Here is a 23,248-nt window from a genome sequence, read left to right on the forward strand (position 1 = left end):
ATCTTCATCCATCAGCCACGCCTATCTCTCTCTCTCTCTTCCCCCCTCCCCCCCCCCCCCTCTCTCTCTCTTTCTCGCCCTCTGCCTCTTCCACCTTCTCGAAAATTCTTTGTGGTTTTCCCAAAGCGCCAGATGTACACAACTATATATATATATATATATATATATATATATATATATACATTTCAACTATGGTAGCAGTCAGCTCTTTTAGCCAACTTTCCACACAATTTTCACTCGCCGATTTGTCATCGCTCAGCGTCCTCGCCGAAATCAATCGACACGTAGAAAATCCCTCTCAAGACTCACTCCAGGTTTCTCCTTATAATTTTCACTCCGAACGATCATTCAGAAACTTGCCAAACTACGGCCACATCGTGCAACGCCGAGTGATTTATTTCTCGTATTTTCCGAAATTAAGGAGCAACGAAGCAAAAGCTCGGGAACTCGCGATTGCAAAGTACTCATCGTGAGATTTGGAAGATTGATCGTCCATCGGTGCCTCGGGTCAACGAACCCTCGGAAGGTGTACGCGGGGTGTTACCGGTTTCTGCAGCATGGTTCCTCGAAATTGGCGAAAAAGATCTGGAAGATTATGCCAGTTTCTTATGCGTCTGTCCCTGAAGAACTCACCAGGACCTGTTCCTCAGTGCGACTTTCCCGATTCCCAGGCCGAGCGTTACGTGCTTCGACGAAATTTTGCCAACCGTTTCTTCAACGTTCCTCACACACACACACATATATATATGATACATTTATACTTACCAAGTACGTACAAACGCGCGACAAAATCGTAAAACGACGATCGAACGAGTCGATTCTCGAAACGAGATTTGATCGAGGGACAACGGAGCACGCACGCTGAATTTCCGGATATCCTAATGAAATCAGGGCGAAGCGTTTTATCGCAAGGACTCGGGATGGGCATATCAGCCGCGTATCGTTGTGCGATCTCATTAATTTCCGGGCAATAAAACGTCGGGAGCGCGTGAGAGAGGAACGCCCCTAGGAGAAAACAGAGAGCAATGAAAAGTCAAAGGGACAAACGGACGTTGTTTAGTCGCTCAGGAGGGGGGGGGGGGGGAGAGAAATAAATGCTCTTTCTGCCATGGCTCCTGTTGTTTGCGTTGGGCATTTCTGTTTCGGGGTTCTTTAGGTGGGCGTGCGTGCAAAAGGGTCTCCACCACGCATATATATATATATATATATAGGAGGGAGGGGGACCGACGATGACGCCGGGAGTCACTCGGTGGCACGTGGCGAGATCGCGATGGAAAACGTCGACAATGCTGACTCCGGCAGCCAGCGAGATACGCCGAATTAATTGATCCCGCGTGATCCAGCAGGACGGTGCAAGGGTTGTCGCGGCGTGCCTTCTACTATATATATATATATATAAGCACCGTGGAAACGACGCGCCCACGACCTTTGGAAAATAGCCGCGCGCCTCCACGACAAGGCCCACCACCTACCATTCTTCCGCATCGTCGGTTCCGATAACCCGAGCGTCACGTTCGACGTCGTATACACACGTGACATCATTAATCCGTCGAAACGTGGCCCTGCTCCTTAATCGCGAATTAAGCCGATCCGTGTTTACGCACCTCCTTCGCTCTTATCGCGTGTGTCGTGCATTTGCATGATCGCGAACCATTCGGCAAGGTGTGTAGTGTCGTGGTACTTGTAGCTATTGAGGTGAACGGGCCCAAGATGTTTTTGAAATTTTTCCGTATTTCGGGGCGCTGTGGCCAATTAGATAACTACTGCGGTATATGGGCCCAAAATATTATTTAAGTTTTTCCGAGTTTCGGGACGCTGCAGCTAATTAGGTATAGCTAATTGGTCGCAGCATCCCGAAACTCGGAAAAAATTCATAAATAAGGTACTGCAGTATACGGGCCCAAGATATCTATGAATTTTACCAGAGTTTCGGGACGTTGCGGCCAATTAGAAAAGACGAGAGAGTCACACGTCGAGGGACGTTAAATTCGAGACACGAGCGTCGTGGAGAAGTGCTATGAGGAAAGGAGGGGGTGGAGTCACTTTCGACTAGCGAGGTCGCGACAGAGCGTAAGAGGGTGGAGGGGGGGGGGGGGGGAGAGCAAAGTTATTATAAAAATAATCAAAGTTTTCCGGCGCTCCTCGTCGCGAAGGGTCGAGAAAGCGCGGACATTGAAGGGGGGGGGGGGGAGAGGTTCTTGAGGGTTCGGAGTATGCGCACGCACAAGCGAGCGCGAGCATCCGAGTTGAGTTACGTCGGCCTCATTACGTTTGACGATTATGCGTTAATTTGCACCTAGCGATACTTCAAACGTTTTTATTCATTGCGCGTCGGGGGCCGAGCTTTCCCCGTTTGCCGCGAGTCCTCGTCGCAGTTGCTGGTAGCTGAAGCGCGAGCGGCGACGGGGACGGATGCCACCAGGACTCCTCAAGTTTTATATTTCGAGTCCTTCGTCGAGGATCGAGTGTCCTCGTCAAAGGGGATTCGATATGATAATCCGTCCTCTCGCCTTGAATGTGTAACGAGTTTCCTGCACGTGGATGCTAGACGCCGAGTGGACTCGCTACTGATTAGCTTTGCTTTTACGCGTTATACCGTACAGATGTATATATATATATATATATAGTATACTTGTGTAGAGCAAATACAGCGTATAACTCGGATCGCTCTCTTCTTATAATCGTCGACCTTTGAAATCTTCCCTGGCTACCATCTCAAATTACACTACACACTTTTCTCCTTTGCAATTACAATGCTCACTTTTCTCGTTTGCAATTCCACGGCTCCTGATTCGTATACTGAAATATTAAAACAAAATCTATATAGCGTGCATTTATAAAACGATATATATATATATATATATACAGTTGGATCAAAGAATTACGGTCGATCATGGTTTCATCCGAGTGGCTCGATAATTCATGTTTCACTTGTTCGAGTTAGGGGAGAGGGATTTATGGGGTGAGATAAAAAAGAAACGGTACATTGATTTGGGTGGAGGAGGGGGAGAGGCTGGTTTTTCTCCGTAAATCTGTAAATTCATCGCGTGGAGTCGTCGGTGGGTAAAAACGTAACAGATTGGAAACCGCGTTTGGTTAGACGCTTTGGATCGTTCTTCCCTCGAGCGAGGCGTATTAGCTCGGCTCGATCGTAGAGGAGCTATTAACTAATGGCACCCCCCCCCCCCCTCCTGTTGAACGCGATGTGCCATACGACGCGTAGCGTGGACTGCGGTGGAACGGGGGTCGAAGCCAGTGTCGGAGAGCAGCCAAAGGCAGGGTGCAGGAAGGAGCGCGATGCTGTAGGACATGCTCGCTACGACGGGACAGTTTAAGCCCTGATATATTGTCCACCGACACTCCCAACTTCTGTCGCCGTTTCGTAGCACTTTTTTGTCACAACCAGCTCTGCCCGGGTTGACCATATGTCCACAGGAACGAAGCCTGGCCAGCCCCACCGTGCCACGCGCTTTTGCCTAATATCTCATCCCCCCTCACCCCTCTAACCACCCACTTTTCAGCTTCCGACCTCTGGATTTATCGATCACAACGTGGAAGGTACGAGAGGATATTTATTTTCTTACGAAATAACGATGATTCACCGCGCGACACCTGTTCCACCCCCCCCTCCCCCTCCTCAACTGGAATCGGCGTTGAAATTTATTTTGCCAGTGGTATTTCCGCCCAGTGCGAAATATCCAACGATTTTCGAGGGTTCCAGGGGCAGCGGACTGTAAAACGACGAAGATCCCCTTTCATCGGATCTCGAGTCTCAAGACTGTTTCAACGAAACGTTTCATTTTCCTTTCTGCACTTTGCTCCCTTCGCTCGTCATTCCGTCGGAATAATTTATGCGCTCTCCTCCCTTGGCCCGTCTTCTCGATCGAACGCCCCACGACGCGCGACGCTCCAATCGTTTACACGCTTCAGCGATTTTTCCTTCCTTTACGCCTTTGGCTTTCCGCGTATGTGGGCGCGTTTAAACGAGCTTGGATAACCCGTGGAGCCGGGACCAGCGTGGAACCCCACTTTGCGCGTAACAAATGATGCCACATGTTCGAATCTTGATTCGGTGTCCTTGTCTAGCCCCGAGGCACGGGGCAAGGCCAGGTCGGACCAGCCTGAAGATACAGCCTGTATATATATATATGTACGTAAACGCGCGGTTTACGTTTATACCCCTGTCATCGTCTCGTGTGTGTGTGTGTGTGTATGTGTAATTCGTACAGTCGATTCCATCCTGCGTCGAGGACGAGAACGAGGGAGACAGAGGGACAATTTACACAGGACTAACTGCCGCACTGGGACCATTTTCAACGAGGACGAATCGAATCGTTCCTACTTAGCTGCTAATGGTACCTTATGCCAGCCGCTATTGTCAACCTCTCGAAAAATACCCTTTAAATGAAACGCTGCATAGGCGATACCTTCGCTGCATGGGAGAAGAAAAAACTGTGCTTGTCCTTCGTTGACTCTGATGGTCGAATCGGACTGTGAATCTTTGAAACAATTATAACGTACAACCAAGAGTCGTGTATATATAGATATCATCTAGAGGATGAGAAACCTTGAAAAAGAAATTGTTTCTTTACTTAAAATTTACCTTAGACTCAATTGCATTCCCTAAAACACAATTTTATTTATGAAAACCCAACACTAGAATTCACTCAGTCATATATATTCTCGTATCATTCTCAGCATAAGACATCAAGACAGATGTTGCAATTCTGAAAGAGCGTGAAAGTCATTCGTTGGGACCTCGAATAAAAATGGATTATCGTTCGACGACCGCTCCTCTGACAATTATATTAAAAATTGCTTCGGCGTTTTGGGGAGGGAAATCCTCCAAAAGTGGCGAAGAGAGGAGCGTAGCTGATGTCGACGGATGGCACCATTTAAGATGTACAACGCGTGTACGGCGTAACCGAGTCCTCGGACCAGTTCCCCCACAGTCGCTCTTTCACAGGTTATTGTCGGTGGCTCGGTGGAACTGCCACCGAGCTGCAGGTAGAATCCGTCATCGCGCGTGTTTAAAAGGTTAACCGATCACTGCCTCTTCATCAAGTATACTTACAGCGATGAAAAGTGTCTGGGTGGCTGAAGAGACGAGGACGTTTTGCTTTCATCCCTCCTCTTCCTCTTCCACGACACTGTGTGTCCCGTAATCTCCCCCTCTCACTCTCGCACATTGTGACTAATTCTGACATATGCCCCCAGAACGGCCACAAAGGAAGCCGGCCGTATTCAAGTGTTTCTCGCCTCCGCGTACGCGCACCGCTGGCCTCCGGAGCACCGAGAAATTAGAGGATCCGTGAGAAACGTTATCCATACTTCGCTCTTCGTCAAAGCTCCCGCGACTCGTCTCCTGAAATCTCTCCTGAATGACAAACGCGTCATACGGGAGGTCCACACCTCGTCTCTCTCTGCGAGCGTTTCACTGGGTTCTCCACTTTCCACGCTAATCTACTCCGAACCTGCCACACGGTCCATAATTAATGGCTTCATTCCTCATCGATTTCGAATGTTCTCTTCAGCGTCCGTTTCATCGGGGAATCTCATTCACGCGATTCCACGCTCTCCTCGGCCCATACGGAGATCGTTCGCGTTCTCCAGGCTCTGCATCCTCTTTCTTCTCCTTCGCTCTGGCCAGCGACACGTACGGGGCCTCCCGCGGGTTATCTGAAACAGAGCGAGGAAAGAGCTGGAGATAAAGTGCTTCATAGTTGAGGAATACGAGGTTCTTTTGTATCGAGCACACTGGTCCGATTTTCGTGGGTCGCGGTTTACCGAGAGAAAGCGAGCGCTCGTGCAACGACCGTGGCCGAATGACGAATAAGAATTCCATTATATTTATCAGATAATGGAAGGGGAACGATAAAACGGACACAGGAGGGTTATTCGAGAAATTGAAGGAGAGCGAGAAGCAGCGGAGTAGAGAAGCAGCGAAAAAGAGAGATACTCTGGTATAAAGAATCCGACATGTCTCCTACTCGTTGGTTCCCCCTGTCATTAATAGCAGGCGACTGCTACATATGGATGAGAGAACTGTGGTGGGTTAGGCAAGGATAGCTGTGCCATAGGTACGGGATGAGACGAAAACGAAGCGGGATATGGGGAAGTAAACTCATCGACTAAAAGCATTCGCGAAGACCAACAGTCGTTTCGCTTTATTCTCAAATCTTCCTTCGTGACAAAAGCATTTTTTCTCTTCTCTTTATATTTTTTCTTTTTCAAAATCTACGCGAGTCATGCGAACCCCCCCCCCCCCCCCCCCCCCTTACAGTTGTTTATATTCGACTTGCACGTTCGGTATAGAAAATGACAGAGATTCACCGGCGCAAAACCTCCTTCGATGAAAATTCAACAAAATTCATCGAGTATAACGAGCTCGGCTCGACGACGATTAAATCAAATTTCGCTTCGATCCCTAAAAAGTCTTGCAAAATTAAAGCAACCGCAGCTCGGATCGAACAACGAGTTATACTGGTTCAATCACGGTTATCCGCATCTTCCCCCAACTGGTTTTTGCTTGGTAGAGGTCCGTCAATTTGTATCTGGTTTTTGCGCGTATCAAAGCGAATTTGACGAGCGTCAGCTCGTCCTTGATGGACGAATCTCCACTTGGCAAGAGTATCGTTCGCAAGGTCTCGGTTTCGGTGGGTTCCAAGAGTTCTCCGGGTCGGACCGTAACTGCAAGATATCCGTTCGGTCCAGGGGCGATAAATCTGGTCGTGGGCCGTATATCTTCCGATCCGGCCGGGGGAGTAAACTCAATATAGGTAATGTTCTGGCCGGCTACTTAACAAATTGCTACAAATTGCGGTGGAGCGTTTAGCTCGGGTGAAGCCGTGAGTCTGCGGCTTCCTCCCCCCGGTCGAGCCACTTGCGGCCGTGCACCAGGGGTACGTACGGAAACCCGTCCGTTTACACACGAAGAGACGCGCGTGTGTGTGTGCTGCTGCTGACCACATGGTGCGCCCATATGTCCAACCTCTCTCTACGCAGCGCGTTCACCCTACGAAAGATATACTTACCGTTCACTCTCCTGCACCACCGGACCACATTGTCCCTACGAAGATGCCATCGAAGCCACCCCCTCCACGTCAAACGCTTCGACAGATCCGACGCTGACGAATCTTCGCCCTTGAACCCACGTTTGTTTATCCAACGGTCGCCCCGATCTCGTTAAGGAATCATCGCTGCTTCTGAGCGAGTCGTGACCTCGCAACTTGACCCCACCCTGTATTATATCGTTAGTCTCATCTTTGAATATATAAAGTGGAATGTGGAATATCTGGGAAATTTTCAAGCTCCCCGCACGGGAGAGCGTCGAGCAGCGGCTCTGCAGCGATTGGCCGGTACAAGGCGCGGTTCAAACGCGATACCCTCGGGCCAATGAGCGATCGCGTGCCTCGTGCTGATCGCCCAGTTAATTTCACGGCTTGTTAACGCGGTCGCGCTTAACAATGATTCAATCAAGTCGGATCTTCTATTTTGCGAGCTGATGGGTACAGGGTGTATGTGCTATATATATATATATATATATAGTGGCGCGTCTGGCGGCACGAGGCTGTCATTAGAACACGGGTTAACCATTGCGAATGCTCTCGGAGGCTTTTTATCCCGCTGGAAGAGTCGGTGGCTCGACTCGATCGTTGCAGGACGCTATACACGCCGTCGTGCTGCTCCTCGTCGCCTTTGTACCGCTCTCTTCGTTAACGGATATGCCACTCTCAGAACTCTCGGTGAAACCCAGTAGCGTATACAATTTTCAATAGCTCTCCTCCATTCACGTGGATTATGCAAATTTATTTGGCCAGCGAAGAAACGGCTTTGTACTCCGAGTCCAAAGAGGCTTCATCGCGTTAACTACCGAGAGTAGCGCGCGGTAAATGTATTTTTTAGTTTCTACTTACATTTGTATCTAAAAAGGATGCATATCAGTAGCCATGATTTATGTACATACATTTAACGACTCTGCTGCAAAAGCTCTTTCTTCCTTCGTCCTAACGAGGGACGGCGTTAAATCGTTCGCTGGACTTGGATAATAATAATTGTATTAGGAGAGCGCGTCGAGCTTACGCAATGATTGTTGAAATTATGGTTGCCAAGGGAGAGAGAGAGAGAGACAAGTGGGATGGTAATCTTTCAACGAAAAACTCTATATATATATATATGTCACGGTATAGAACAGTTGGGGTGGCAGAAATTTCGTCGTACAACCAAGGTGGGGCTCCGCAATAGACATGCACGTGTGTGTGTTGGTCGAGCAATTCGGACGGCCGTGCGAAATGTTGTCAGGCAATTTTCTTGGCCAGTGCCTCTGAATACCGCGGATTTCCATCTAGGTCCGTCGTCGTCCGGATAGCAGGCAGCGCGCGGTGTGTACCGCCGGCGGGTAAATACACCCTTTTCCAGCATCCCCCAGAGCGGACTTCTGGTCCTCGTCATCATCCTCCTACGTCTCCGTCCGCTCCGCGCCCCGACCCTCCAGCTTCGACCACAACTGTGATTATAATTCGCAGCCCCGCTGACAGAGTCCCACACCCCCTCCCCCGATGGTTCAACGCTCCCCCGTCCTCCTTCTCCGCTTCTCCTTCCAAACCAACCCTCTCGTTCCTCCCCAAAATCCCCCTGTCCCTTTTACCCGCACCTATAGCCACAACGCGTTAACACGAGCTAGTGGACGGGGAGATGGTGCGCTCTCTCTGTAAAGGATTATGCACGCGGATTTAACTGATGAATCACATTGTCGTCTTGATTCTCGCTGGCGTTAATTCTCTCTCTCGCCACTGTATATATATACCAAGTCGTGGTCGTGCACTGTGTGTGACTCCTTCGTCTCTCTCGTACACGTCGACTCTTCGTGCGGTTGCAGAGTCTCTGGTTCGATTTATCCCCACCATAATATGTATAATCGGCATCATTAGCAACCAAGTTTTTACAGGAAAATACAACGACCAATTACAAACGCTGTTCTCTCTCTCTCTCTCTCTCTCTCTCTGAGTTTTTAGTTTTAAATAATTGGCTGCACACGCGGGGACGAAGATTGGTAGCGGTCTATGTGTTCCATTGGATCGTGCTAATTGAATTAATGGACGCTGCCGATAATTTATCGCCGAGAGTTTTGGAGGGGCCAATCGGCAGAGTTATAGTCAGCAAGCAGTTCATCAGACTTCGGCAAACAATTTCCATTGGTTCGGAAACGCTGCTTAATCCGTCTGTATCGCTCGCAGCGGGATGAAAGCCAGAATTAACCACTTCCCATTTGGACAGACCGCGGCGTTGCCTTATTAATTACGCCAATAATACGAGGGTGCCGGCTCCTCTGCACAGATGGTGTATCACGAGTCAATACAGTATATATATATATATATATATGTTTCTGCAGAAAAATCCTCCCCTTGGCCGAGAACGTGCAACGGCTTGTCACGCTCGCTAATAATTTCTGGCTTCGTAGATCCCTGCATATGGCTCTTGTTTCACAGATGCGGGAATCTTGCGTGGGTCTTCGAGAAACTACGTCAAACTTCCACGCGTGAATCTTGAAGATCCTCTAGCTTCGAAAGTAAAACCGTTTTTTAAAAGTTTTATCGATCGACGTTATTTCCTTGACAGTTTTCAAGTGTCAACGATCAATGATTCGTATCAACGCGAATCGCTCTTCATTCGATAAATATCAATATATCGTACAAGAAGCACCGCGATCTCGTTCCAAGCGTTTCTCAGAAGCTCCTCGTTGCGGATGGATATTTAGTACCGGAAGTCTGCAACAGGAAGCTGTACGAGCATGTCTGTTGGATTGGCGTCCGACTAAAGACGATATCAACGAGCCTTTCACACTTTTTCTCCTCGAACTCGCTGGAAACCTCGAGTACTATATATACAGTACAGCGTACCTGGTGCACGCAAGTGGCGAGGCAAGTTGCTAGCCTGGTATATATATATATATATAGGATATTCGAGGTGCAGTCTGAACCGACTCGTAGCGAAAGAGGGAGGATCGCAGCGGAGTAAAGGCATAAAAAACGTGGTGCGATGGACGAGGGGAGGAAAAGAAGAAGAGGAAGAAATGGGTGGTAAAGAGTGTGTTTCAGGGAGGTGGGGGGGGGGGGGGGGTGATGCTTCTACAAGAGTCAGGACACGATCGCGGACCATGGACCTATGGAGACGGGAGAATAAAGTAACCTCCCGCTGTACATATAGCGTGGCTCTTTCTCAACGTGTACGCGTGTGTTGGTGAGGAGAGAAGAAGGCAGCAGAGAGCGAGACTTTCACGAGAAAGAGTGTAGCAGAGGCCATGCGAATGCGCTGGGAGGATGGGAGAGGAAGAGAGACGAAAGATCGCAGAGCGTGGAGAGAGGAGAGAGTAGGAGAGCGGAGAGGAGATGAAAAACCCCCTCTCCTTCGACGCTCGACTCGAACGCCGGCGATATCTCGACCAATCAAATCACGCCGCCGGCTCCGCCTTTTATCATTATTTTACTTGTTTTCCCTTTACTTCACCCTCATTGGATGACATTCCTCGGGCCATTTCGCGGGTAAAAAAGCCACCAGACCGCCGCGACGGACTCCATGCTTTCTTGGCGTGGCCCTGGTGCCCTTGTGGTACCCAGCACCCACCTTGTGTTCCTATCTCCTCTTTTTCCTCTCTATTATTCTCTCTCCTCCAGCTCCCCATCCCCCCCCCCCCACTCGACCCCCGACTCCCGTGTCCCATCCCGCAGAAACCCTTCTTATATTCGTCAATCCGATCGGCCGATCGATGGAAACTTTTCGCTAATTTAATTGAATCTCGACGTTGAGAATGTGGGCTACGGACGAGGCAGAGCGACTCATTCTCCGACCATTGTCAATTTATTCGAGCGTCTCCGAGTATTTTTAGCTTTACGCGCGTTTCCTCTGGAAGGTTATCGAAATTTATCATGTCCGGTGTATCATCGATCGTCTAGTTAGCTCGTTGTGGGATCTCGATAAAAACGAGGGGATTGCGATACTGCGATTTTTTATCTTGGTGATGAGAGGGATGGATGGTTGGGGGGGGGGGGGGAGGTAGAGTGGAACGAACTATGAAAAGCCGGCCAACCGACGGAGGATTCGCAGTTAAACTGGTATCGATTGGTCCATCTCGCGCGCGTGTGGCGTTGGTGTAGCGTGATTGACGACTCTCTCTCTCTCTCTCTCACACACACACACACATACGCGTGTACGGCCTCTCTCTCTCCCGTCAAGGATTATGTGGTTCGTTGGTCGGAATCGATGGTTTTGGGGCATGAGTACGTAGACAAATGTATATAGGTATATATATATATAGTCGGTCCGCGCTGGCCTGATGGCCACTTCCCAAACCACGAAGCCCCAAAACCGCCGGGGGACACGCGTCTGCAGCTCCTATGAACGGAATTATCACCTCGTAACCAGGGGTAGCTTCGCCAATGAACCTGGTCGATAATACCGTTAAATTGCGAACGCTCGCTCGCGATATTTGTTCGCTCTCCGCTTCTTTCCGTATTTCGATCCTACGTGTTTATTTGTATCGAATCAAAATAACGACGTTATACTTGCTGCGCAATTCAACGTGCGACGTTCCAAAGTATTTCACGCTTGGAGTGAACCGAGTGTAAGGTTGAAACAACGAGGATGTGGAGAGTAGAATCGTTTAAAGTGGGTTGTTCGAAGGAGAATGCTCGGATATGGAGGGGTAAAGGATAAGGAATGTGAAAAAATGGAGCATGCTTGCACTCGTACGTGTTTGGAGACCGTAAGGTTTGATCCGGTATTTTGTATTGTTTTATCTTCATTGTATGCATATCGGCCGAATAAAGCGAGAGGTGCAATCGTGTCGATGGTGGCCAAAAGACAATCGTTACGGGGAGGTCCCGAAAGGCGTGACACGAGGGACGCGATAAATCGAAAATGCGACCAACGTTAGTTTCGCTTTTGATCAACTTTATACTTCTAATAATAACACGAAACACTCTAAATTTCATCGTACCGCAGTTATTAACTCGTGCACGTACCAGTTATCACTCGACTACTCCGTCGTGTTTTTTTTTTTTCGCTAAGTACGTTAAATAAATAAATATTTATGAACGGTCTATTTATATGGCAGGGAGAACACGTGGTTTTAGAAGAACGAGGCTGGAACGATTGTAAAATTCCATGGGCTTTTTTCAATTGGATTCCAAGCGAGAATAATGAGAGAGAGAGAGAGGATCAGCGATAGGAAAAGAGATGAAGCGAGCGAACCAATCGGATAGTGATTTGTTCGGGAAGCAATATAGCGGGCTATCACTGTCGAGGAACAGTCGTGCAGGGATGGGCAGGACCAGGAGGAGGAGGAGGAGAGGGGGGGGGGGGGGTGGCCTTTTCCTGAAATTTGCATGAGGTATTAAAGCGCGGTGGCTGCGTTTGCTGCTAGAGTTCCTGTTTGTCGACAGCGAGTGCCGAGGATCAAAGGACCTTCGCCAGCAGGATCTCTCCCTTCTCACTCCCCCCCCCCTCCACACCCTCTCTGTATTTTCGCAGGTCGAGAGTAGCTGCCGCCGGTTTGCTACGTGCGGAGAGACCGAGGTCGAGAGAGCGGATCCAGCAGCTTTGCGTGGCAGACGCCTTTAGAAATTGCCCTCGCCACAAGCGACTTGGGATCTTCGCCGAGTTGCCATCCAGCTTCCTCCTTTGTCTCGTGCTAAATCGCCGATCGCGCGACAAGCGATTTTCTCGTCTCGGCGGCGACGTTCCACGCTTTCCTCCCGTCGACGACCGCGTCGAACTAAAACGAGGCTGATGCGAGCGTTCTGTTTGCCATGGTGAATCCACTCGGCAACGTGTCAAAGAGCTTCCTCCTAGGTGTCGACTGGGATCTGGCTTTGTTTTATTATGCGCGGGTATAACCGTGTTGTACGCTCCGAAACGTTGCGATCCGGTGAAATGTTTTTAATTCGGGTTTTCTCGTTACCGGTATAACTATATATATATAGTTTTTTATATGTTGTTCTGGACAAATTTAACGTGGGAGCTTCCTTTAAGATGTTGATTTAAATCTTTAAATTCTTTTCGAGTGTCTCGAACCTTCCAAAAACTTTTATTCATTCATCGCAATAATTTTTTACGCCTATATAGGTATATTTTAATTAAACCATCGCATAAGTGACGAAGCTTCGATTCCGTTAAAAAGTTCCTCAAAATTTAATATAAAATCCCTAGAAAAAAAAAGAATTTAAAAATGATGATCAAAGTTATCGTTTAGTCACAGTTCTGATTTCCGTTCTCAAAATCAGCATATAATATTATTCTCGCGTGGGTTGGAAAATCTCGAGCCGACGCATCAACTATTATCCCATTGCAACGGAGCATCATCCGATAATCGACTGTCGCGAGACAAAGGTCCGATTGACGAAGCGACCGAAGAGCGTTGTGAAAAGTGACGGGTGTGTGGAAGTTGCGTGCCAGGGCCGCGACGAAGAAAGGATATTCCAGGAATGTTAACACGCGTAATCATATTCTTACTCGCGTTGCACCCCGTAAAAACGTTAGCTGGCAGTGATGTATGCAGCGGAGGGCACGCAGCGCATAAGTAAGGAGGCCTTTCGGGCCCATTCATCAGCTGACGGAGGAAGGATGAGGTCCGCGAGATGGCCCAGAGCTATTTTTTCCCGTCAACGCTTCACCGATCCACCAAATTTTTCCTCCCCCCCCCCCCCCCCTCTATTTATATTTCCGCAGTTTTTTATGCAATTTTCAACGCAAACGCAGGTTAAATCGCACAACTAGTTTATCGTTCCTCGGAAGGAATCGAGCCACCGAAGAGATTTTCCACAAAGATATACGCAACATTGTTGCTTATCGTGTCTGCTCTTTCTTGTTTCGTTACGTCATCGCTGTTGGAATTGTTGTTCATCGGAGATGCATCAGATACGATCTTTATGCGTTCCAGTGCACGTATTACGTATCGCGAATCGCCCATTGGCGCGTACAGCGTGGCATTCGCGTCTGCCACGAATAATCGCAGCGATAAACTCGCTGGATCCTTCGATGGAGTCCTTGCGCGAGCAGCTGTTGTGCTCGCGTCCTTGAGGAGAGCTAAGGTTGCAACGTGTGCAGTCAGTTTGCGAATTCGATTATTGCATGTTACGTGCGTACACTATATATATATATATATATATATGTAATCCAGGCGCAAGATGGTCGTTTAAATCACGTTATTGGATAAAAATCATTGGGACAGAGTGAGAGATAGCGTTAAGGGCTATAAATAACGCAAAGTTATTCGAAGCATCGTTCCTCGAGCATCGGACGGTTTAACGCGTTAGATAATTACCTCCGTGATTTGTTTGGTTTAATTATACCAAGAATGCGTGAGCTATTAATTACGGCCAACAAATTTGTGCTGCGGGCTGCGCGCGGTACTTTGTCATCGTACGTTACGTTTTATCATCCATAACAAAAAGCGGAAAGATCCAAAACGGGGCTTCTTCTTGATCTATCAAGGAATTTGTTATAAATCACGCAGTGCGTTGTTGCGTCATTCCTCGTTGGAGAAAGACAAACAAATGGTCGGGAATTAATGACAGACCGAGCATCTTTTGCCGAGATTGAAAGTGAAGCGAATATACGGAGTTAAAGAGCACGTGATTCATGGGAGGTAATTAAGAACGTTCGAGGCGTGTTCCTCGCGTTCCGACGGTTGTAGGCGTGGATGCCAAACAGCATTTTAGACTCTAATTAGCTAAACTCGCTATATATACCGAATTTAACATATTCTTGCGGAGGAAGTAAATTTCCAGAGGGGAACACCCTGCGACTCGCGTTAATCGTGCATTAAAGACTAAAATCGTTTTTTATCAGTTGCGATTTTTACGTTTCATTCCCCCCCCCCCCCTCCTCCCTTCGAGAGTAAGGAACGCACGACTCTGCGTTTCTTCATAAACAACTCGCTGGTGCAGGAACTTTTTATTCGCCAGCATTAACCTGGTTTCATAAAAACATGCATTTTTCAAGAAACGCACGCTACGTTAGGCATATTACTTTACACCTCGCGATACGGGATCATAAATATTTAGTCGAAGAAAGAGAATGAAAATGAAATAAGAGATCGCGAATCGTCGGGCTTATGCAAATCAGAATCGTAATATGATATAAGCGCGCGAAGGGATTTATGGTTTTGCGTCGTGTATGGATTATAATATACATGTATATGTATATATATATATATATATATATAGAGGCACGATACAGTTTGGCACGTGGAAAACGCGTCGAAGAGGCGTGTGGTCGGATCAGTCGTAATTTCTGGACGATCTGACGAGATCGTTCGAGGGTCGTCAAGGTCGAAGGTCCAATAGTTTCGCGTTCTCGGGAGTTCCAGGGTGTCGAACCACATTTTAAACCAACTCTCCATACCTCGGGGCAGTTTGTCCTCCGTTCAGAGTCCCAAGGATATCTCATCTCGTAGAGTAGGGTTGGGGAGGGGAGGGGTTGGGAAGAGAGGACGGGACGAAAACGGGACGGGAATGCAAAAAGGTCGCGGCTGGCCGCCCTCCCGCGTTTTACAAATTATTCAATTAGCCCCGCGAATTAAGGTATGCATATTCATCGCTCTCTGATACGCGTATGTGCGTTTCCTGCAAAATGTATACGGCCCGCTACCGATCCCCGTCGACCTCGCCGTCCCTGACACTCTGCGCCGCGCCGTTTCCGTCGGCCCGCATAAACAATTCGGCCAATTCTAGCTGGCCCGTGCACGCACGCGAGCGCAAGCGCGTTAAACGCTCTAACGAACTCGACGTTGCATCCCAAATGCGTTTCGTTCCAACGAAACCCGGTGGCTCCACCCACTGTACAGCGTGCTGCTTGCTATGGACACTCTATATATATATATATATATATATGTATATAGTAAAATGGAGCAATTTGTCGAGGATAAGAAGCAAATTAGGAAGCTCGCGAGTCGATAAAGCAGAGCACACAGCGGCCGCTCCGGAGAGTTACGACGGATACGCGGTGGCGTGTTCGGAGGGGTTGCGCTTTAAACAACCGCAGGAGAAATTCACATTTTAATCGTATCACTAATAGCCCAACGTTTATAAGCCTCGGTGTGTCTCATGAATACGCATGTTTCTCCCAGTGACAACGGTACGAAATTAATGCGAGCTGCAGCCATATATATATATAGCGGCTCGTGCACCGTGGCACCAGCAACGGAGACACTCCGTTCCGAAACGCGGGCTATGTTATTTTTTGTCCCGCTGCGACTGGCCCTCCCCTTCTCGAATCACTGGCGGAGCGCACTTGGCAAATTATTCTTCACCCAAGTCTTGATTACTCGCACCGCGAGATATCGCGTATATGGAAATTTAGCGGCCCTTTGTTACGTCGAGGCGCACGCGTGCTTCGTTCGAGTACGCGCTCTTGGCTCGCGAGCGAGTGTACCGGGAAAAGTGGAAGAAACGCCGTGTGCGTTGTACGAGAAGGAAACAATTACCTGGCTATTAATAACTGCATGGATAAAGCTTGAATTAATCAGCATTATCGGACTGCTGTTTATATTTCTCACATATACTGACAACATTTTTCATTCCTGCGCGTCCGCAGCCCCTTTCCTCCATGCACTTTTACCCCCGTGTGCACACCTGTGTGTTTACAAGAAACGGGTCCACTGCTTTGCAAATCGAGGGGAAATTGGCTGGAGGGCCGTATCAATATTTATGACCTTGAGGATGAAAGTATTCGCGATTGCACGAATCTCGCGATCGTTCGTTAAACGGTGATAATTGTGTAATTAATCAGCGATTCTCGTGGTTGCTCGGTAAAGTGGCGCTGCTTTGCACGCGTGCGTCTTTGTAGTACTATATATACGTGTTGCCAGGCTAGTCTTGTCAATCACTTTGGTAATGCATGCAGATGCATTCGTGATCGGGAGATAAGTCGCTTTAAAGGCTATTGATGAAGAATCTTAATAAATTACAACGTTGTTCCATCGCCAAGCACGATACAGTTTTATTCCTTCCACAGGCGTCGTCGGTACACCCTGAAGAGCGTTGCCATCGAGTTCCCTTAATTGTTCCACGTATACACCGTAGCCCGAGGCACTTGTCCCGGAAATCTCTCATCGTCGGAGCCACCAATGAGTAGCGTGTCGTGTTTACAATACGAGTTGGATTACATAAACGAGTGTTCCGAAAGGTATCCTCTCTTCCATGTTTTATTCCCATAAAATGAAGCATAATGGGCCAGATGGGATGGAGAACACGCCTCGAATCTCAGTCAAGCGCGTTAATCTCAAACTCATGGTTTCATAGCGATACGTCGCACTCGATATCTTTCCTTTGTTTAATTTATCGTAATTCGAGTGGTGTTGACGTTGATAACGCAGCGCGTAGCTGTGAGAATGACATCCACCGATTTCCTCGTCAGGTTTTCGTCTCTACAAGGTTTGGTGGGAAGATCCGGGTTTCCCATAATTTCTCAAAGTTTTTCATATGTATCGCGTCTCTCTCGAGCGTGCGTTGTATAAAACGGAGGATATTGGAAGGGCAGATGCGATAGCATTATGGAAACGGTATTGGTTGGGTTTATAGGGAGGCATTTTTGAGATTAGAAAAAGCGCAACTAAGCATCGAAGGACGCATGGTTGTTCCTGCAAAGGTCGACAGATGTCCAGGATGTTGTCGTTAGGAGCGTCTCTCCACGCATCGCGGGACGATTCGCCATTATATTTAATGCACGTCCTCTCTGCGTTTCCGTTTATGCGAGGCTCGCGAGAGACAAACAGGGTCTTCGCCGACCTTCGACCTTTGTAGAAACGGAGCAGGTGGAGAACGGGAAGGTCGTCCGGGCCTCGATAAATCCACTCGGTTATTACAGAAAAGTATATACAGGGTGTCCCACACGAGTGATGGTCTCATGCCAATAAAACCATCGGATAGGGGACAAAAATCGAAGTAAAAAATATCTAAAAACTTTTTTCCTAGCACTTTTGGTTCGAAAGTTATTTGCAATTAAAGATTTTCGATTTCAGTAGCCTTTCTTAAAGAGGAAGATTGTTTTGATCGTGTTATAAGGCCAGAAAGATTCTGTGAATTAGAATACTAAAAAAAACACAAAGCCAAACATCCACTTGAGAGTATTGTAGCGGTATGTTTATGTTTTGATTTTTTTTATGGCGCTCAAACTCGAAACAGCAGATCGGCCTTGAACCACTTCAATAGGCTCAAGTGGATGTTTGGCTTTGTGTTTTTCTTAGTATCTTATTTCACAGAATCTTAGCATTTCTGGCCTTATAATGCGATCAAAACAATCTTCCTCTTTAAGAAAGGAGCTACTGTAATCGATAATCTTTAATTGCAAATAACTTTTGAACCAAAAGTGCTAGCAAAAAAGTTTTTACAACTTTTTTACTTAGTTTTTTGTCCCCTACCCGATGCTACTGACGTGGCCACCGTTCATGGGACACCCTGTATAAAGACACTGTGCATCGAATTCTTATATTCTCCCTTCGAATATATATATATATATTGTAAGGTGAAATAAAGAATTTTCCGCGATTGGCCGGGACACTCGGCCCTTCGGAGGACAGGTCAGGCTTAAAAGAAAGCAAAGTCTCCTTTCACTGCAAGACAAACTGCCTTTTATTTAAAACGCTATTCCTCGTGCTCTCGCCAAGGCTCGACTGACTCCCGCCTTTTCGCGCACGCTTTTCGCACACACCGAGTCTTTGAGCGTGTTCGTCCGCGATCTCCCATAATATTATGAAACGCCGATAGGCCTTGCTATCCGTGTCATATCTCGCTAAATAGGAGAATCATTTTAACTATGTACATATCTTTTATAATATATTCTACAATATATATATATATATATAGAAAAGCTGATTCATTTCAAAAATTACTTTTCCGCGTCTTTACCGGTGCAACGATCTTCTTACATAAATTGTACAAAATCTTCAAGACTATATATATATATATATACACTTTGCGGTAGAATCCTCCAGGGAGAAAATTTACCGCGCCCTTGTCACGACTGCTTAAAGTTCATTGCGATGGAGTGTATATAGACATGATTTAGTAAAATGGAGAGAATTATGTTGCCCGGCAGTTTTAATTAAAGTTTTCTTAATGGGCGGCTGCTGAAAATTTATTCGATGTAGGTTATTGATATAGGATATTTATGAAGCTCGCTCGAAGCTCGGAGATGAAGACTGCTCCGGGCTAATTTCACTATATATATATATATATATATAGGTGAGAGAGAAAACGGGTAAGAAGAATAGCGAATCGCGATTAGGCCGATATCGGAGGATGCAAGTTGCGTGCGTGAAACGGTTCCATATATCTAGCCAAGCTTTGCGCAACGTTCTCCAAGGTATATACACTGGAGAGCCCAGTCTCAATTACCGCAATTACCCGCTCCCTCGTCTAATTACCTATCAAACGGAATTACCATCGTGATCGCGCTCGCGAACACCGCCTCCGTATCTCTAATAATGAACGTTATTAATTACTTTATGATTTTTCGATAAAGTACGCTATATACGCAATCAAGTCGCTAAATCCCACGTTGCTCCAGAGTCCTCGTTTCTCCATTATAAAGATCGAGCGGTGTACATATACCACGCTTTGGCATATCAACGAGAAAGCATCTATTTTCGCACCTTGCTTTCCTCCTCGACCAAAAACCACCTCTGTGTTTCCAAGGTGGACGGATGGACTTAGCGGAGGCGCGAAGCGTGTAAACGGCCGAAAATAGGCAAAGCTGTGAGAACGAGCTGCCTCGGGTTTTGGAACGTTTTTACGAGGACGCGTGATCCTACGAGCGATCGGAAGGAAGTGAAATATTACGATGGCGATGATAGGTGATGCGGTGCTGGTCGATGTCGTGCAAAGTGGTTGTTTCGCGTGGCGGTGGGCAGGTGAGATTCGTGACGGCGTAATGAGGGGAGAGTGGGGGGAGGGGGGGGGGGGAGGGAGTGTAGAGAGCGAGACGAGAGGGTGACGCTGGCCAAATAACAACGGTCCGTCCCGTCACGGGTGCTTTCAGCCAGTGCAACGGTTCCCCTAATTTCTTATCTGCCTCGGGCCAATTTGATAGATCGACGATAGAAGCGGCTCCTATGCGCTGGAGAGAGTCAACGCCTGCGGCTGAGCCGCAGTCCCGGTCGACAGGTGCATTTAGCAGAATGCACGTCGAGACCCGACGCAGCTGAACGCTGTTGTTGTTCTTTCTTGGTATGTGCTTCTCGATCGGGGCAAATACCAGCCTATAGTCTTCTTTTGTGTATATATATATATATATATATATATAGGTAATATACACACGCGCGCGTTCATCTTCCACCCTATATATTACGGGTTACCTGGCCGAACCTGCACGTGTGTCTCTATTACGCTGAAAATCGCTGCCAAACCACAACAACCGGTCACGTGCTCCACCATTAACCCGACGTTAGTTTCTATGATGAATCTTATTCATTCGCAATCTTTGGTGTATATAGGATCATCCCGTTTAATTGCAATATGAAATCAATAGCGTTTTTTCAACATGATACACGGTAATGTCTCGATGTCAAGTAATTTGAAAACGTGACACTGACCTTTTTATGCGAAGATCTGACCAAATTATGGTCAATTTTTTTTTAATATTTTGAAATTGATTAAAATTTAATATATATATATATTGCAATGACTGAGAAACGAATTAGAAAAACACGTGGTGTATCAATCGCAAAGTTTTTACTGAATTCCTCCGCTGCTGAAACTACAAGAACGAATTCTCTTCATCATCGTTCTTATAATTGCGACTGGTTGTTCGTTTTTCACCGACTTTTTCGCTGCTTTATTCTCCCGTTCGTTTGATTCTTTCGCGTACAGCAATTATACCGTGGCTTGTGCTGTTGTGATTGAATGTCGCGTGACACGTCCTAATGGGGGGATTCGTGGGGAGAAAAGTAGAAATTTGAAAGGATCGTGACGGGCAGCGTTCCCACGGGACACGACAGTTGCGCGAGCGTTAGTCGATCGAGCAGAGAAAACGAGCGAAGAGAACAGCACGGTGTATACGGGGAACACATCCTCGGGATATCGTTCCCGGACGTTCGCATACACACACACACACACTTGTAAACTGGACGGATGGACGAACGACGATCACGTACACCAAAGACTTCCACGTGTACGTGGTACAGTCACTCCCATGCAACGACGTGAAAAAAACTCCTTTGACTCGTTCAACAGTGTTTCGTTGAAAAAAAAACCTGGACATCCTCGTATTTACCGATGTTGCACGAAAAAATATCTCCACTCTCAGATAAGCCATTAAATCACCGAAATTAATTTCAACAACGCATTAATCGCGCTTGGATTAATCTTTTTCAATGGACTCGAAACAGCGGAGCGTGGTAAATGTATAAAGTCATAAAGATGTCTGGCTTTGTTATTTGTCAAGTGGTTATAACACGGAGAGTTTTATCATAGTTTCTCTCTCTTCGTGGCGCAGCAGAAAGAACGAGAGAGAGAGAGAGAGAGAGAGAGAGAGAGAGAGAGAGGAGGGCAGAATAAGGATTTGGCGTTTCGGTGGCACGGCGTCTTGTTAAATACAGTGTGTCGGAGAGTTTAAGCTGTCTTTTAGAAACACGAGCGCCTTAACGATGCTATCTCGGCGCTGCTCGTGATCCGGACTGTACGTACGTGATAATACACACGTGAACGAACGGTCGAGCCACCGTCTACGTGATACACGTTTCTACGTGGGTGCGGGACATTTTACAACTTTCGGCCCTCGTCTCCAAATAAGCTATCTCGCGGTGTGCCGTACGCCGGCCAGGAACACCGGACTCTCTTTGTTCTTGCTGTGCGCGAGCGACGATTAAAATCTTGCTTCCACGGACCTTTTAAATCCCCCGACGAAACGAACGATTCGATCTACGTATCCCAAAAATCTCCGCTCGAATTAACCTGCTTGTATATACTTTTATATTCGACTGATAATAAGAGTAAATATATATATATATATAAGGATAAACCCGTAAATTTCACGATTATATACCCAAAGAAGAAAATCACCGAGCACTTGACACCAAATTTTCCATGTTATGGCTGTATTTAGAACTAGCAGTATAGTACCATAGCGATAATCATCAATGCATTTTCACGGTACATTACCGTATGCAGACATGTAATATGCATATTCGCGTGCACTTGAATACATAATAGATATTTATACCGCGCATTAGGCAGATATTTTCTGTCCTTTTACCGTGTGGCTTAATATAAAGTGGATGCGTCGATAATTAGAATTATGCTAAGAAAGCCTTTTTGCATAACCACTCGCTTGTTAGTAGGCTAAACCGATAGTTTTGATTGATTCTCGTTTCAAAAAAAAAAAAAAAAGAAAGAAGGTAGTTATTTAGAAAATTGTCTGGTTTAACGTCGGAGCATTAATCGCCAGAGACAAAATGGGGTTTGAGCTCAAGATGGGATGTAAAAATTTATACACCCTGAGCTGTTGTTGATTTTCAACCCCCCCCCCCTCCCCCACCCCCTCTTATTTCTACGTCTTTTTTCGCGCAGCACTTTTGGGGTCTCGTCTCTTCCGCTCGTTAGCCGGAGAGTCGGGGCTTATGCTAATTTTAAGCAGTCGCCTCGGTTGATTCCTTCCTAAAGCTATTAGGCGATCATCTCGGATTATCCTGCGATTCCGGGTTTACTCGGGACGCGACTTTTCTAAGTTTTCTTATACTCTCGCGTGTCTGGAACGCGACTATTGGCTCGGTGAAAAAAAGCTCCGCCAACCATAGCTGGCATTTCCAGTCTTTCCTCCGTCGCGCCGGTGCTAAGTATACATACGGAATTAAGGATATAGGGGGAGGGATGAGGCTCGAAATACGGAAACGCAGCTATGAGCGCGATACAGCCAATTATTCCGTTTTATCAAAGAACGTCGGAGCGGCCGACTATTAACGTTACAACAGAGCTTCGCGCACAATAGATTCGCGCGTTAACATATCAGAATATAGTCATTAACCGGGAAAATTGTCGTTAAGCGCGGTAGCGTCGTTTCACAATGAATGATTTCCGAGAAATTACCAAAAATGAATATATTACCGTCTCCTATCCAATTATCAGCCGACTCGATTACGTATTCTTGCCCCGGTGCGCGGCAATTACACGCCGTGCTCCGAGGTGCGTTGTAGACGCAGCTTGTTCTAATTGAGCGCTATTCTTGAGATTTTATTAAACAATAATTTTCCGTA

General features: G+C 47.1%; 1 protein-coding gene across 4 annotated transcripts in view; it reads right to left on the bottom strand.

The window, feature by feature from the left end:
• Positions 1-23,248, bottom strand: part of LOC136781699 (uncharacterized) — a 257,477-nt gene that overhangs the window by 21,338 nt on the left and 212,891 nt on the right. For 2 of the 4 annotated variants that reach the window (XR_010823961.1, XR_010823960.1), the window contains one exon: positions 5,075-5,679. The exons of 1 other annotated variant lie outside the window; for it this stretch is intronic. Coding sequence is in view for 1 of the 3 variants with exons in the window: in XM_066740662.1 (XP_066596759.1) it covers positions 5,560-5,679 (120 nt within the window). In the remaining 2 variants the exon portion in view is untranslated. Of the gene's footprint in view, positions 1-4,955; positions 5,680-23,248 lie in introns of those variants that run through there. One more of the 4 variants, XM_066740662.1, reaches the window with a different exon arrangement.

Source organism: Prorops nasuta, unplaced genomic scaffold (genome assembly GCF_024137725.1).
Source record: "Prorops nasuta isolate Cenicafe-Biocafe unplaced genomic scaffold, Cenicafe_Pnas_1.2 PNAS00024, whole genome shotgun sequence".
Classification (NCBI taxonomy): Eukaryota; Metazoa; Arthropoda; class Insecta; order Hymenoptera; family Bethylidae; genus Prorops; species Prorops nasuta.